General features: G+C 37.6%; 1 protein-coding gene across 1 annotated transcript in view; it reads left to right on the top strand.

Moving 5' to 3' along the window:
* Positions 1–16455, top strand: part of ZFC3H1 (zinc finger C3H1-type containing) — a gene marked incomplete at its 5' end in the record, with an annotated part of 90274 nt that overhangs the window by 67906 nt on the left and 5913 nt on the right. The window contains 12 exons of the mRNA XM_019515784.1: positions 1026–1212; positions 1599–1787; positions 3927–4164; positions 4764–4869; positions 4948–5146; positions 6005–6099; positions 6926–7036; positions 9893–9997; positions 10083–10248; positions 12000–12100; positions 13473–13574; positions 14148–14187. Coding sequence (XP_019371329.1) covers positions 1026–1212; positions 1599–1787; positions 3927–4164; positions 4764–4869; positions 4948–5146; positions 6005–6099; positions 6926–7036; positions 9893–9997; positions 10083–10248; positions 12000–12100; positions 13473–13574; positions 14148–14187 — 1639 coding nt within the window. The remainder of the gene's footprint in view (positions 1–1025; positions 1213–1598; positions 1788–3926; positions 4165–4763; positions 4870–4947; positions 5147–6004; positions 6100–6925; positions 7037–9892; positions 9998–10082; positions 10249–11999; positions 12101–13472; positions 13575–14147; positions 14188–16455) is intronic.

The following is a 16455-nucleotide window of genomic DNA, read 5'->3' as shown; positions in this document are numbered from 1 at the left end:
GCAGTGAGAAAGGTGGAAGTTCTTTTCATGAGAAGTCACTTAGCTGTTGCTTTGGAGTGGACAGGTACATTGATCTGCAGATTAAAATCCGTCAGAAGTTTAAAACGTCTTTTTTTATTTATTGAGATACACTATAAGATCTTTTTACAGACTTTCGGAATTAATTGTATACATAAAAAGAAATGCATATAAGCTGTTTTGGTATTTAAAATTTGCATTTACATGATTGTGTTGTTCAAATATATGTTGTCTGTAAAGCATCTTCAAAAGGAATAGATTGCCAGACTAAATGTGGCCTGAGCAGCCTTCTCTGGATGTATGGTGGTTATTTGATGCTTACAAACTGAGATTTTTCATTTGCAGCCTATCTTATGGTTGGCTGCTTGAAACTATTTTTCTATTATGTTGCTGTACTCAAGGCTTAACAATAACCTACAAAAGGGGGAAGCTGTATTTGCAGATCAAACTGGTTACCTGTAAATGATCATGTAAATTAACATTGCAAGCCTTTTGACACTTAGTGAAAAGTAAATGTGAGAGGTATGCTGATAATAGAAAATTAAAAGAAGTCTCTCCTAAGACAGATGTCTAACTTTCTACTTTTATCTATGAACCAGAAAGGTGGAGCTGTTCCAATCTCTCAGCTATTTTTATAGTGAGGATCTCTACCTATGAGTAATTCACCTCTGGTCAATTTAGCAATATTTCAACTGGCCTTTTGATCCAGAGAGTTGGTTTACCTCTCATTTTCATAGAGTGTGTACTGTCAGTATGCAAAGTATATAAATATGGAAAGTCTCTCTGCAGTTGTCCACTTCATTAAAAAACAACAACCCCAGAACAACAGCAACAACAAAAAGTTGACACAGAATTTGAAAATGCTAATTGGCTACATTCTTCTAAGTGTTGTTTTCTTCTGGGAGTGGATTTTAGTTTTCTAGATTTTATAAGTCCTAATGCCACTGTCTTTAAATATATGAATAAAAATGGTGACATTTAATAAAATGGTCTGACTTTCTTCCTAGTTCATCCTCAGAGTGCTTGGATTCTGCTTTAAATGTTTTGGCTCGAGCACTAGAAAACAACAAGGAGAACCCTGAAATTTGGCGTCATTACCTCAAACTGTTTTCAAAAAGAGGAACCAAGGAGGAAGTGCAGGAGATGTGTGAAACAGCAGTTGAATATGCCCCTACTTACCAAATCTGGTGGACAGTAAGCAATAAAATATTACTATAAAACTTCAAGCTCTCTTGTTTTATAGTGCATGGTATACCAATGCTGTATGAAACAGTGTATGTTTAGACTGTCAGAGAAAGAGGTGCATTTTGTGTTTGAGAACTAAGGATGTGGACAAAATACCATATTTAATGGGGTGACAGCTTAAATAAGGATAACACAGTAAAGGTATGTGTGAAATGCCTGATCCTCTGTAGTAGTGGAATGGAACATTTTCCTTAGAACATTTCTGAACCTGTATTAAAAATTTGATTATTAATGCATACAAATGGATTATTTGACTACGTTGGAAGTTATTTAAATAGTTTTACACCTATCAAAATCTTCCCTAAAAGATGACATTTAAAAAATGTTTTATCTAGTTTCTGAGCTTGGAAACCTCCTTTGATGGGAAGGATTATGTCTGTGGAAGAATGCTGCAGTTCCTAATGGAAATGGGAGAGGCCGAAGAAAACTCTGTTCTGTCCTTTCAGCTCCTGGAGACCCTACTCTACAGAGTTCACTTAAGTCTGTTTACAGGAAGGCATCAAAATGCTCTTGCCTTGCTTCAGGTGACTTCCTAGTTGCATGCATTTTAAACTCTTACATGGAATATATTAAATGGTGTATCTTTACTGAACTGTTCAGATGTTGTCTTTGTTTCTTTATGGCTCCATCTCCAGAAGAGCTGCTCTATTTAGGTGTCAGGAAATTAATTTGAAGGGATTCCTTTTTCTTGTTATGCTATAACAGATTTGGGTTTATCACTTCACCTTGCATGAATTCTTAAAATATTTTGAATGCCACCAAGAAGAATCTGCTCTCGACTGTGCAAGGAACGGTTCATAAGATGCAATTATTTAAAGAAAAAAAAAGTATAGTGATGGATTATTGACCAAGCAGCATTCTTTTTCTTAAATGTCTACTATGGTACTTTCATTTTTACCTTAACTAAATGGTTCAAGGAGACACTTGAAAAACCAATATTGGTGGTTTGATGTAACCCATTTTTATAAGAATTGTCCTTTGGAAATATTGTATTATTTGATGCTGTTTTTAAAGTGTTAGGTTTTATCTTGTTTATTTTCCTCCTTGTACTACTTAACAGGCATTCATGTGACCAACTTTTTTTCTCTTTTTTTTGTAAGCAGTAGACAATTTGCTGGTTCCTTTGATTTGATTGTAGCAATCTCAGTGATCACCCTGCTTTCACTGTTTGCCTCTGCTATGCAGAGAAGATGTTACAAAACTAGCTACGGTTGATATAAACTCCTAATAGTCAGAGGTGAGAAATAAAATGACATTTGCTGATAGCAAAAGGGAGCTCTGACAGATGCAGTTTTTAAGGTTTTCATGCTTACCAGCAGGTGGAGCCCACTGTCTGAATACCTTAAAATAAATCAAAATATTTTTCTTAGCTATGTAGCTTTAAAAAAAAGCAGTGTATAAATCTCTTAAGCTGCCAGTTTAGTTAGAAAATTATCCTCCATCTTAGCATTGGTCTAATATAAGATGATTATAAGTGTGTTTGTGAGAACTGGCAGGATAGTGTAGTTTTTGCTTGACCTGTATTTAGTGCATGTTAATTTTAACTGGAAATCTTTTGGTTATCATCTTTTGGAAATCTGCTTATCTTCAGTGATAAGCAGAAAAACAAATCTTGTTTCAGGTCCACCTGAAACGTTTAGTTTGAAACATGGTTTAATCTTAAGCCTATTTAATTTTTTTTTGATGATTTGGTTTGTATTTGAACAAAAATTGTTTGAAAACAAAGTTTACATTTTTAAGCTTTGAAAACATTGAAATATCTTACTCCCAAGGTACCTCTCCAATATTCATCCCCCTTCTCTCCCCCCCACCCACTCAGCTTGTCTCACCCACTGACTCAGTTTACATCTTCATTGACTGCCTGTCTTTTATGCATACCAGCTCAGCCTCTGGATTCTTTACTTTTCATTCCATCCAGGAAGAGCACACACCAACTGCAGAAACTTTTTCAGCCTGATGAAGGGTTTTTAAACCTGAAAGCTTACTTAAAAAAATGTTTCCAACTATTTTAAGTTGGTTTAATAAAAGATATCAGATTCACCCAAAGAACCTTGTCTGAAATATCTTAATGTTTTTAACTTTTTCCCCTTTATTGTCAGTTCACCCTGAATTTTCAAATTATTTGGATCCCTATGAAACTGCATGCTTTAGCAATTAAACATATTGGAAGATAAGTTTCCCAGATCTACTGATAGGAGTTTTCTGTTTTTTCTGAGTGTAAAGCAGATGTGTTTTGTCCAGGTTTTTTGGTTTAACTCCTGTTCAACAAATGTTATTTTGCATCTGCCAGTCTTATTGGGCTGGTTTAGTCTTGCCCCAAAGCCTGAAGGTATACTTTAACCAGAAGGTACAGAAATTTTACCAAAGGTGTTTTTTTTAAATAATGCTTTCAATGATGGCTATGCAGCTCCAGTGCTTTCAGTAGGTTTGCGTAGAACTTACTGGTTCTGTAATGGAACTTAAAAGTTGCTCAGGAGCAAATAGAGTCCAGCCTTTTCTCATGAGTAAGGACATCAGAATTGCTACCACAGCAGTTTTTGGCAGAAAGGTTATAAACTTTAGGGAGTATGGCAAATATTTAATTTTCTTGCAGTTTGATTCTCTAATCTTCTCATACTTAAGGTTTTATTACTAAAATGTAGTCTTGTTTTTACCTTTTACAGAATGCTTTGAAATCAGCTAATGAAACAATAATAGCACAATGCCTTACATTAAGTGACCGCTGTTTAGCTTGGCTAGCTTACATACATCTAATAGAATTCAACATTCTCCCTGTCAAGTTCTATGATCCTGCTAATGCCAACCCATCAAGGATAATGAACAAAGAGCCATTTTTGATACCATGGCAAACAGTGCAAGATATCAAGACCAATCCTGATATGTTGTTAGCTGTGTTTGAAGGTGAGTCTAGAAAAGTAAATGATGTACATCATTCTTCTGTATAGCTTTTTCTCCTCATTCAAAACAAGCGAGTAATGTTACCTGTGCAAATCAGGGTTCATGTATGGGTGCTGAAAGCAGTGAGCCCCTCCCCTAGCCCTAGCAAACAGTACTCTAAGGTAGAAAGGCAAAATGTTTAAATCCTGTTCTTGCACCTTTTTAAAGGGGATACTTGTGGTTTGCCTTTGGTACTTCAGTTGTCTAGAACCTGTAAGACTTGAACAGTAAGGCTTACCCTCTTGTTCTGCCAGAGCAAGGACTGATGGCCTGTGACAACAGGACATAGCTTATCTTCTAGCGTCTGAAAAGCTGTGCTCTCCTGATACTCAGCTAGAATATTTAAAGCTATCTTGGAATATATGTATGCTTCAGCCTGCAGCATAGAATTAACCTGAATTGAATAGTTAAGGCACATTTATCACTTGTTAGGAAGGAGGAGTGAGACTGTGATGAAAATAATCATGAGATGTTTTTAATTCCAAATGCCATTTTTTTCCTTTTTCAAATTCATGTTGACAAGAGTTTTTTTTTAAATTTACCTTTAAGCTTTTTTTTTGCAGATGCAGTCCAAACATGTACTGATGAAAATATTACAGCTAATGAAAGAATAGCTGTCTGTCTTCCACTCTACAGAAACATGATTTCTTTGCTGCAGCTTCTGGAAAGGTAAGACCTTGTTTAAAAAGACACTTTTTTTCCTATAAAAGTTCAAATCAGCATTTTTTACTTTTACTTATGTTTAAGGTGGGAGTCAGCTGTTGAGCTTTGTAGATCATTGTTGGAGCTTTGTCCTCTCAACTATCAGCTGCTGGAATCCCTAGTCACGTTGTACGTACGGATGGAACAGAACGACAAAGCCTGTGCTGTGTGGCTTACAGCATTTGAGAAAAAACCTCAAAATGCACAGATTTTTTATCATATGTGCAAATTCCTCATTTCACAGGTAACAAACAAACAAAACCCTCCTTACAATGGTCTTCTGGGGTGCTTGCAGACAAAAAAACAAACAAACCCCCAAAACCCTGGTGCTTTACTTTTTACTCAGTGCACTCTTGTGCCAAGCCCCACACATGCCCAGAAGAGGCAGCATGTTACTTGAACCCAGCCTACCCGATATCTGCAAAGATTGGGTGCTGAATGGCCTTTTTGGTGCTTTTAGCTAATAGCTGATTGAATCAGCTTTAGCTAAAAGTGCCGAAAAGCCACACTGAAGCGCCTGATCTTTATAGACGCTGCAGAGCCAGGTTGAAGTAATGTACCACTGCTTCCCATAAAGCATATTTTTGTTTTGTTTAATGTCTGCAAGCAGACCTGGTTTCTGTTTTGCAAAATTAGTGTGTTTGTGTCTTGCTATATACAGTAAGTAATATTTGGTAGTAACATAGTTCTTCTAATCTTCAAAATTTCTAGCTAATAACTAAGACTTGCAACACCCTTATGGTGTCATCCTCCTATAAATAGGAAAACAAGAGCGTGAAAGCAGAATGGGTTGCCTACAGCATTGAAGCAGAGTGGGTCACCTACAGCAATAGGAAGACTTGGTATTAGATTTGGGTTCATAACTGAAGAGTTATTGGATTCCAGTCCTGTGCTCAAACCACAGCCTCATGCAAGCAGAGTAGCGGGTGTCGAAACGTAAATGAACACATGCCTGCAGTTTGGCCTAATTAAATTATTCCCTTTTGATATAACATGCAAAGTAGAACTTTACTAAATTAAGGCAGTAATTAAGTTTTGTGTGTTTAGCTTACTCTTGTGACTTAGACATCACATAATTCTCGACCTCACTTTTTTAAAACAGAAAAGATCAGACAGTATTCCTTCACTGTTACAAGAATTTGTGGCAGCTTTCTTTGAGAACTCATGTCAAGAGTACAGTCCCATGGATTTATTACGGTATGTTTTGAGGAAGAATTTCGTTTCACAGTGGCATGTAAGGAAAGTTCTTTGACCAAAGACACCCGTCTGATAAGATAATGAGAGACTTTTACAATTTACTTCATTTTCTTAAACTGCAGGACCTTGGCGCAGTACCTTTCTCCACCCAAGGCAGGCAGTTTTAAAGTATTAAAGTTAATGCCTTCATTTTTTAAGAATTTGTTACATAGTGCCTAATATTTAAAGTTTATTATGTAATACTTTGAGGATCATCCTTTTAATTTGCTTGTACTCATGTTCTGCCTGCAGATTTAAACTGAACAAAGTTAAGGCATTTTGTAGTTACACTTATTTTAATATTTTGTAGTGACTTCATTTCCTTGATATTTTGGTGGAGGAGGTAAAAATGATGACTTAATGTCAGATTTTGCAGGACTGAGTACTTAAGTATGAATTCAGTAGTGTAAATTTTAGTGCCTAATATTTACACTGCTGAATTTATATATTTAGGTATCTGCATAAGGCTCCCAGTCCCAGCAAAGCTCTTAAGTATGTGCATAATTAACTAGGGTAGTGGCGTAATCAGAAAAAAAGTTGAAAAGGAAGAAATATTTTTTAAAAGAAGTTAATTTTTCTTTAAATAAATCAATAAAGATAGATACTTTATTTATTTTTAAATAGAATTCATAGAAAATGATGGTGATAAAGTGTTTTACTTTATTTTGAATTTAAGATGGTTAATTGTATTTCTAAATGTAAATCAGTAAATATTTTGCGTATAGCAGAATTGTTTCTGTGTAGGAGTATATTATATGTTCAAGTTTTTACACTGCTTTTCTTTCAGGTATCTCTTGAATTTTCCAATTCCAATTGAATTTACGCCACCTTTGTATAAAGAACATCTTACAGATGATGTTTTAAACCAGCATGTTCCGTATCTATGGCAGATCTACTGGTGAGAATTTCTCTGAGAAATACTGGATCTCCAAGTAAATTGTTCATGTACTTATTTCTAATGCATCTTATTTACTTAAGAGTGTACTACTTTGAGTTCCTTGAAGGTCCAGTCTGACAGTTCTTATGGATGCTTCCTGACTGCTGCAGAACAGACACAGATTTATGGAGCTGTGAGAAGGATCTCATCACAGACCCCCAACACCCCACACTTGAGAGCTTTCACAAATTCTGCCTCTAGACAGGGCAATGGCCTGTGAGTTGATCTGTCCCTGAGGACTAGTGACCTTTTATTTTTTCCTTTATGCAGTTTCTTGCAGACTTTCTTTTCAGTCTTTCAGTTGTCTCCATGTTTTTATTTTAGGCTTTTCCCATTTCATTTTTTGCTTTTGCTTTCAGCATTGTTCTTACTACATTCACTGTCCCAGTTTTCCTTTTGTTTGTGGAACCTTTAATGACATGCCCTAAAGTTGGGACTATCCACAGATTTTTTTATTTATAAACTTCAAAGGAAAATGCCAATGACTTCTTTTTTTTTTTTTTAACAAGTCATGCCTAAATAAGAGAGATACCAGAACTCAGTCATATTCAGCCACTTGGACTTTTTTCTTCACTGTTTCACCTGATGGCAAGGATCTTGAAGATTTTCCAGAAGAAAGTAGTAGTCGTCACCATGATGGCTAAAGATGACACTTCAGCATAGTCATTATAGTTTAATGCCCACTTCACACTGCCATTTAAGAAGCCTGTCTCATGGATTTGGGTTCATCACCTCTGTCATTAGCTATGTGGTTTTTCCAAATAAGACCAGAGTAACTCTCCAAATATTGCTAGAGAATTGGCTTTCAAGCTGCCTGAAAAATTGCTAGTAATGGAGTTAAATGAGATTTGTATAGTTTTTTTTGTCAGTCTTGTTGAACCAAAAGTTATTTCAGAGAAGTTTTATCTCTTGTACAGAAGGGAGTTACAGTTGACAAGAGGGTATTACAGTGGACAAGAAGCTGAATATGAGCCAACAGTGTGCCCTTGTTGCAAAGAAGGTTGATGGCATACTGGGCTGCATTGGTAGGAGTGTTGCTAGCAGATTGAGGGAAGTGATTCTTCGCCTCTTTGCCACTGGTGAGGCCACATCTAGAGTACCGTGTCCAGTTTTGGGCCTCCTGCCCCACTACAGAAAGGAGGTAGACAAACTGGAGAGTCCAGTGGAGGGCAACAATGGTTAGGAGGTTGGGGTACATGACTTCCAAGGAGAGGCTGAAGGAACTGGGCATATTTAGTTCGGAGAAGAGAAGACTGAGGGGGGATTTAATAGCAGCCTTCAACTACCTGACGGGTGGTTCCAAAGCGGATGAAGCTAGACTGTTTTCAGTGGTGACAGATGACAGAACAAGGAGAAATAGTCTGTTAGGAAAAACTTTCTCACTTGGTGGTTAGTAAAGCATTGGAAGAAGTTACCCAGAGAGGTTGTGGAATCCCCATCCTTGGAAGTTTTTAAAACCTGGGTAGACAAAACCTTGACTGGGATGATCTAGTTTGGCACGGTCCTGCTTGGAGCTTGGACTGGATGACCTTCGGAGGTTGGATGACCTTCGGAGGTCCTTCCCAACTCTAATTTTCTATGATTCTAGGATCAGGCTAGATAATTGTAATGGTCCATTTTCATCGTTATAAAATGTGAATCGTGGATTAAATATGCTATTTTCCCTCAGTTATGGGAAATTACCTGCACATCTGTATGCTACCTAGAAAGAGAACTTGCACAGGTCATTGAAGATATATTTTCAAAAAGATAGATGGATTTAAGTCATTAGATGTCTCTTTCCTTTTTTCAGGTGCAGAGGACAAAAAGCATCAAAATTCACTTTTGCCAAGTGGATTGCTATATTACAGAATCTCAAAGTGCAAATAACAGCCTGAAAGGATCAAGGAACAACGTTGTGTTTGGAAACAGCATGTGTTCTTTAGCAAGGAGATAGGCAAGATAGTGACTTGATCCTTTGTTCATACTTTCTCTAAGTATTACAAGAAGGACCTCTGGTTACCCACTGTGCAGCCTTAGGGCATAATGATTTCTTCAGCTACCTTACTGTATTGTATTTCTAGACACCTTCTACTCCCCACTCTTTTTTGTTCCTGCATACATTTTTTTCCATCTAAAATTGCTTTCCTTTGTTCACTTCTATTTGCTCTTAGTTATACTGTAGAGTAAGGATGGTTGGTTGGGTCTTGGACAGAGATTTAGCATCTGGTCACTTCTGTCTTTGGAAGTGTCCTGTATTAGTCTAATCTTTTGTCAGAGAACAAGATTAAATGTTTGACCATGTTTGTCATGATTTTTTTTTTCTAGGTGGTCAATATATTAGCTATTGACAACTTAGCAGTGTTTTGGTACTATTAGCATTTATTTCTTAGCCACAGTCCGATGCTTGTTTCTCAAGTGCTTTGTTTAATTTAACTTTGGAATTTATTGTTCTGGAGCTTTCCAGAGGGAAGCTCTTGACACCTGTCTCAATTCTGCAGCAGTCAAAGAGTATTCTTACATAAGGATTGGTAAAAAAGGTAATTTTCAAGAGTAGAAATGAGAAGGTAAGAGTTTTTTTTAATTTTTATTTAAATTGAATGCAACCTTGTAAATAATTAGGCTTTGTATTCTTCATTATCTGCAGTGTGAGGACTACCTGTTTTAATACTACATGATAACATTTGAAATTGATCTCACATAACTTTTTTTATCAGCATTTAATATTTCTTCTACCTATGTGAAACTCTTGATGGTGCCTCTCAATTTCTTAATATGCAACCTAAGGTAAATCCCTCCTTTCCCCTCTCTAACCATGTCCCTCAACTTTTAAAACAGTTTATGCCAGTCTCGTCTTGCAAGCGTTGGTGAAGCACTGGATGCTTATGAAGCAGCGCTAGGAGCAGTGATGCAGCCAGAAACAGTGCAGAACATTTGGATGGAGTAAGTTTCCTCGCATAACTTACCATTTTAAAATTAAAAACCTCAGAATTTTCATTATGCTTTTTTTCATTTTGTTTCTTTGCAGTTACCTTGTTTTTATCAATAGCAAAGTTGTTGGATCCAACAATAAAGTTCAAGAATTTAAAATTTTTACTGATCTGGTGAACAGGTGTCTAGTTACAGTCCCTACACGATACCCAATTCCTTTTAGCACTGCTGATTATTGGACCAACTATGAGTTTCATAATAAGGTAAGATTTTTCAGTAACCTGTTTTTATGTTAAAGTACTACATGGATGAGCATTCTTAACTTACTATGTCAGTTGGCAGTGTGGGAGGAAAGAGAGTATATAGGTGGACAAAGAAAATGAAGGGTTTACAATAATGTGAAGGTGGAACAGTGGGGAGATAAAAAAGATATTTGAGTTACCAATTACAATCTTAAAATCAGCAAAAACAGATTAAGAATGAAAGCTCATTTTGGAGAACGTTTTTAAGTTGATAAAACATCTAAAAGTGATGCTGGAGAGTTAGTTGGAGATGTATGTTACAAAGGAACATGTTAAAAAGAAAACTTCAGGAGTTTACTGTTGGGAGATGCTAATTAAAACTTTCAGGAGTGGATAAGGGCCAAATGTAAAAAGAAGAGACAGTAAAATCCTTAGGGGATTCCAGTGAAAGAAGTGGGGTAAGAGACGACCCTCTGGAGATTGTTACAGGAGTGATCAAAAACAAGTGTACCAGTGGCTTGTGGTGTAATGTCACTAAACTGTCTACAGTGCTTTTTCTTAGAACTCTTATGACAGAACACACGATATACTTTATTGGGGCCAATTCTTTTTGTGACAGCACAAATACATAGCAAAGCACTTCTTGTATTAATACCTAATGATATCTAGTAATTATAATATTTCCATGCCACTTTCCTCCATTCAATAACAGTTACGTTGATCAGTTTTAACTATACTTAAATGCAGTCAGTTTTATTGGGTCAAATCTGGAGCTGGTGTAAACCAGCAGAGTTGATTGACTTCCAGCAGAGGCATTTCAAATGACAGCAGCAGAATATCTGCTTTCTGGTGTTTAGTTGTAGAACACCATATAAACAAGCATTAAAACAAACTGCTCAATGACTGATGTCAAATCTGGCTAAATTCTTCTGCGTATCTGTATTTTTTTTCTAATTGTAGTGAGTGTTAAGCAGTTCTAAAATTTTTACTTCATAGTTGCATAGTAAATATGTGATTTAGACTCTCCAGTTGTCTTGTTGCTTAAAACTTAAACCCCATGAAGTGTTAGCTGGAACAACTTTCATCTTGAGCACCAGGTATTTGAGCTTCACCTTCTCAATTCTACATGTATATAAAAGCCTTAATTTGCCTGTCCGTAACACTTTATTTGCATTCTGATTGGTTGTCTGTCTGGTGGGAGGGGAGAAGCAAGCCCAACACCAGTGGAGGGGATGGAGGGTAGGAGTGGGTCTGGACCCTAAAGCTGATGGGGGGAAGAGGGGAGTGTCACCTCAGATGGGGGAGTAGGGTGGGGCAGACACAGGGCTCCTGCCCTCCCATCATTCTTGACAGGCAGTTTGCTAGTGTATTACAAATTTTAGTACTCTTACTTGGGTGCATTAAGGTGCATAGTTGGCAGCCCAGAGGTCACAAATTCAAGGTCATAGTGGAAGTGCCAGGTCAGATTCTAAGAAATCAGCGAATTCTTCTAAATACTTCGTCCCAAAGACACGAAAAAGGAAAGAAGGAATATTTGTGATGACTTAGTTCTTTCTGGAGGCAGGAGGGAAAGTTTGCTGTCATAGGCTTCAGGTTTGGTGTGCTGTATGCTTTTTACAGGTTGAAGCAAGGCAGTAACACAGTTCGTGTTTAGAGATTTTTGTTCTGGCCATTATCCTGGTGTCAAAAAAATTGCAGGCAATTAGAATATATAGTCAGTGTTTAAAATGGATTCTTTTTCTGTTTTTCTTTTTACAAATCAAATTTTACAGGTAATTCTCTTCTATTTGAGCTGTGTCCCAAAGTCTCAGCATTCCAAAACCTTGGAACGATTTTGCTCTAACATGCCTACTAATCCTGGACTTGCGCTGAGGTAGGAGAAAAATTTAAAAAATGCATTAAGTTAATTGCATGTCATCTTGCTTATAACTTAAGGAATGTCATTTTTTAATCTTATAGCTTTTTTGATACAAGGTGTTTATATAAAATTCTGTGTAAAAGTCTAACCTGATCAGACTTTTTTTAATGGAGATTCGGGCTGTTTGTCTGCCATAATACTCTTGGGCTTCTCCATAAGAGGGCTTGATACCAACATCTTTAAATTTTAGTAATGGAGCACTATAATACTATCTGCTGGGGTGGTCAGGGAATGTAAAGAAGGGACCAGTTAATAATATGAACAAGTGTTTTTCCTTGCTATATCTTACATTTTGGCCTGTCACTCCCTTCCTGATGGAGAATAGATTTTTTTGTTCTGTCTGTAGACAAGTTATTGCTGCCTGGGTTACATGACACAGTGGAGTATGATTAACACAAACTGGTTGAGCTTTGGGTTAGGCAGAAAACATCAAAAAAACAGCGGCAATGGTGGTTGTTTTTAGACTGAACTTTGTCAATACCTAGTTTCAGCACAGGACAAAGAAAACATGAGTACACTAGTATGCAACTTTGAGATTTAGCTTTAAATGTGTTCAGCCTTTATTTGATAAACTTATTTTGAACTTTTTATGCATTCCCATTCATAAGATTTTGCTGTTTATGCAACAGCTGGAGTGATTGATACTTGGGAAATGTTTAAAAAATGCATATTTATTCAGTGGAGGCAGGTAATAACTGTTATTGAAATAGTCACTTTTTACTTAAGGACTGGAAAAATGTTAAGGCCCTAACTTTTTCTTCATTATGGCTTGAAATAGCAAAATATTTTAAGTATCACAAAGTAAAATAGCTGAGTTGTCCAACCAATAATTTTTGGCTAACTAAGATTTTTTTCCCCTAATGGTACTATTAAAATGCAGTTGTTTAGAAATATTTGCATCTAGATGGAATTTGTATTTTCTTCCAGTACTGCCAGTATTTACAGAATGGAAGGAGAGAGATCTGCTGTTTAGTTCCTAACCATGTGGCTATACAAGATTTTTAGTTTGGAAGCATTTAGTTTACAACCCTTCCTGGAAGTGCATACCACATCAGGCAGGCTGAAGATTAGATTTTTTTTACCCCTATCACATAATACACATGTACATCAAAAACATGTTTTATGTATTTCTGACCCTGCAGTTTGACTTTCTAAATGTTTGCTTCTGAGTAACTTTTCAGGATACATAAAAATAATGTCTACAGTGGTTTTACTTGGTATGTCTTGATTATTTCAACATGATTTATATCTTTAAACGGTGTTTTTTTTTTAATTCCTGTTCCTTAAGATTAGAAATATGCTTGCTTGCTTTAAATGTTTTTTACAGGCTGCTTCAACAATATTGGGAAGAGAGCAACATTCAGATTCTGAAACTTCAAGCCAAGATGTTTACGTATAATATCCCAACATGCCTGGCCATCTGGAAAATGTAATGCAACAGTCATACATCTGTTTTCATAGATATTACTTTTGTTTATAAGATTTGCATCGCAAAGGTAATCTGAAGTGCCTTTCAGACTGGGTTTATTTTGGAAATCTTTTCATTAATTTAGTCTTTCAGCATTAACAGTTCGTTGCATCAAAAAAGGTAATGTTGCTCTTATTTTTAAAATGAATTTTCTTGTAGAAAAAACTATTTAAGCAAATGTTGTGTGGATAAATATGGAAAATGTATTTACAATTGCCTTTTTAATTGACTTCTGTCTCCTCCTCTCTACCCTCCCCTTTATATATCACAATAGCAATAATCTTCATTATCCAGTGATGCTGAACTGATCATTTTCTTCAGTGTGTGTTCATAAGGGAAAACCACTGAAATGTCTTGCTCATGTAAGGTTGTTTAAAAATGGCTACTTTTTCTTTTCACTATAGATTAACATCATTGGAAGTTAGTCTGTTACTTTCAAGGACTTTGTAGTTCCATCCCACCATCGTATTCTGCCAATAATGGCATGTAATATCGTGCAAGAATAAATCATTTTTATATATTTCTTTTCCTCAGAGCCATTGCTGCCGAGTGCTTTGTAAAGGGACAGAGAGAAGTAAGTCAGAACTGATTGTTAAAACATCTTGTTTGCAGAGTTCTAGTAAAATTTATATACCACATATACTATGTACCTGGCAACTGAGTCTGTAAAATTAAACGTGTCAGCAATACTTCTGTTTACTCATGATTGAACCTGGTACATGCAACTCCCCTTGGTTTGGTTTCTGCTTGATTGTTAACTCTATTGGGAAGATACCTAGAACCAAGATGGAAGGAAGTAGAATTGTTATGCTGGAAGATGTTAATAGTTGCCAAAATTTGGTTCTTGTAATCAATAGTTACACACCTGCTTGAAGCTACTGGGTAGGTTAAGCAGATGCAGGAGTCTCAGTGTGTGGGCTTCCCCCCCCACCCCATTCCATGACCAGTTCTCTCAGATGTTCCTAATAGTTTTGGTGAGAGAATTCTGTGCAACAGTCTTCAACATTCCCTGAAATCTTGGATTTGATCAAATGTGGTGATCAAAAGTCAACACATTTGCACACAGACGAACAAAATCCATCAAACTGAACATTGCTTTGCTTGGCCAAAATGTTAATACTACAGCAGTTCTCGGTGGAACCTCCACATGGGTGTTGACAGTAACTTATGTTAATTGCTTATGGGAAAAATGTACTATATTGGGAGACCAGTAAGGCAGGATGTATATATTGCAACCCAAGTCCTGGACTTACTGGGTTTCTAACTGATGCCTTTTCTATGCATTACAAAACCTTTTTAATGAGCAAGATATATTGTAGGTTAAACATTTTCTTATATTCAGTCTCAAATGACAGGCCATTTACCAAGTTATCTCAGCCTGACAAATACTTTTCCTTGACTGTGCTTTCCATAAAATGTTATGCACATAAAATGCCTTGCATATATAACAGAATGTTTAATTATGTTTTGTGTCAGTCTTAGCTAATCCTCAAAAGAGCCTCCTTTTCCTGCTAGTTAATGTTTTTATTTCTCTTACTGAAACTAGAGATCTGTGCAGCAGGGCCAAATTTTAGCTGATTTATAATGGATAACACTGGAGTTATAACTATAATATTAAAGCTTCTTATCTCTCTCAATCTGAAGTCAAGTACTGTAAGGGTAAAAAATATAAATAGTAAGATATTGCGTCCAGTTCTGGGTGCTGCATTTCAGGAGGGATGTGGCCAGCATTGAGAAGGGTCCAGAGGAGGGCCACTCGCATGGTCAAGGGGCAGCGGGGCAGGCTCTACGAAGAGAAGCTAAAGGGCCTGAACCTATTCAGCCTCTACAAGAGAATGCTGAGAGGGGATCTGGTGGCCGTTTATAAACTGACCGGGGCGACCAGCGGGAACTGGGGGAGGCTCTGTTCCCCCATGCACCACCCGGGGTTACTAGGAATAACGTCCGCAAATTGTTAGAAGATTCAGGCTGGACATCGGGAGACATTACTTTACAGTTAGGGCTGCCAGGCTCTGGAATGGGCTCCCAAGTGAAGGGGTGGTCTCTCCTACCTTGGGGGTCTTCAAGAGGAGGCTGGAAAGATATTTGGCTGGGGTGATATGATATGGTTCCTGCCCGGGGCAGAGGGTCGAACCCGATGATCTGTTTAGGTCGCTTCTGACCCTAAGCACTGTGATACTATGATATGATACTAAGAGTAATTTTAATCTGCCCCATCACATGCATTTCACTGAAATCTGTAATTACACGATCGCAGGCTGTTTTTCACAAGACTCTTGTGTCTTTCAGTGTACTAGATGGTAGGGCTGTGCAAAATTTCGGCAGACGTTTCGTTTTGGAGGTGTTTTGGGTGCTGAAACGGGCGAAAACACCACATCCAAAACTAAATGGAAGGCTCTGAAACATCTCCAAAACAAAACCATCTGGAATGTTTTGGAGCCGGGCTTGCGGGGAAACAAACTAAGAGGAGGAAGGGGGAAGAGAGGTGGAAGGACTACTCTGATATTGTCATCTGTAGCTGGCCAGGATCTGCAATCTGTTCCTGAGGTCCTTTTCAATCCCAGTGCTCTGGGGGAGGGACAGCAGTCTGCTGTCATCCCACACACAGGTCTGGGGGTGTGGCACAGCCCTGCAGTCCTCCTGGGGGTGTGGGCCCCTGGACCTGCATGAGGGATGACAGCAGGCTGCCACCGCTGGCTGGGGCCAGTGCCAGCACCCAAGTCGTCTTGGTGTAGTTTGTGCCAAGCACAGCCAGGGGAGTCACGGGGGAAGCCCCTTTGGCTGCCCAGGCTGGCCCCATCCACTGCCCAGCCCAGCCTCCTGGCACTTAAAAAAAAAAAAA

Source organism: Gavialis gangeticus, unplaced genomic scaffold (assembly GCF_001723915.1).
Source record: "Gavialis gangeticus isolate Ggan-Ray unplaced genomic scaffold, GavGan_comp1, whole genome shotgun sequence".
Classification (NCBI taxonomy): Eukaryota; Metazoa; Chordata; order Crocodylia; family Gavialidae; genus Gavialis; species Gavialis gangeticus.
The sequence above is the reverse complement of the archived record's forward strand: the minus strand, read 5'-3'. Positions and strand labels throughout refer to the sequence as shown.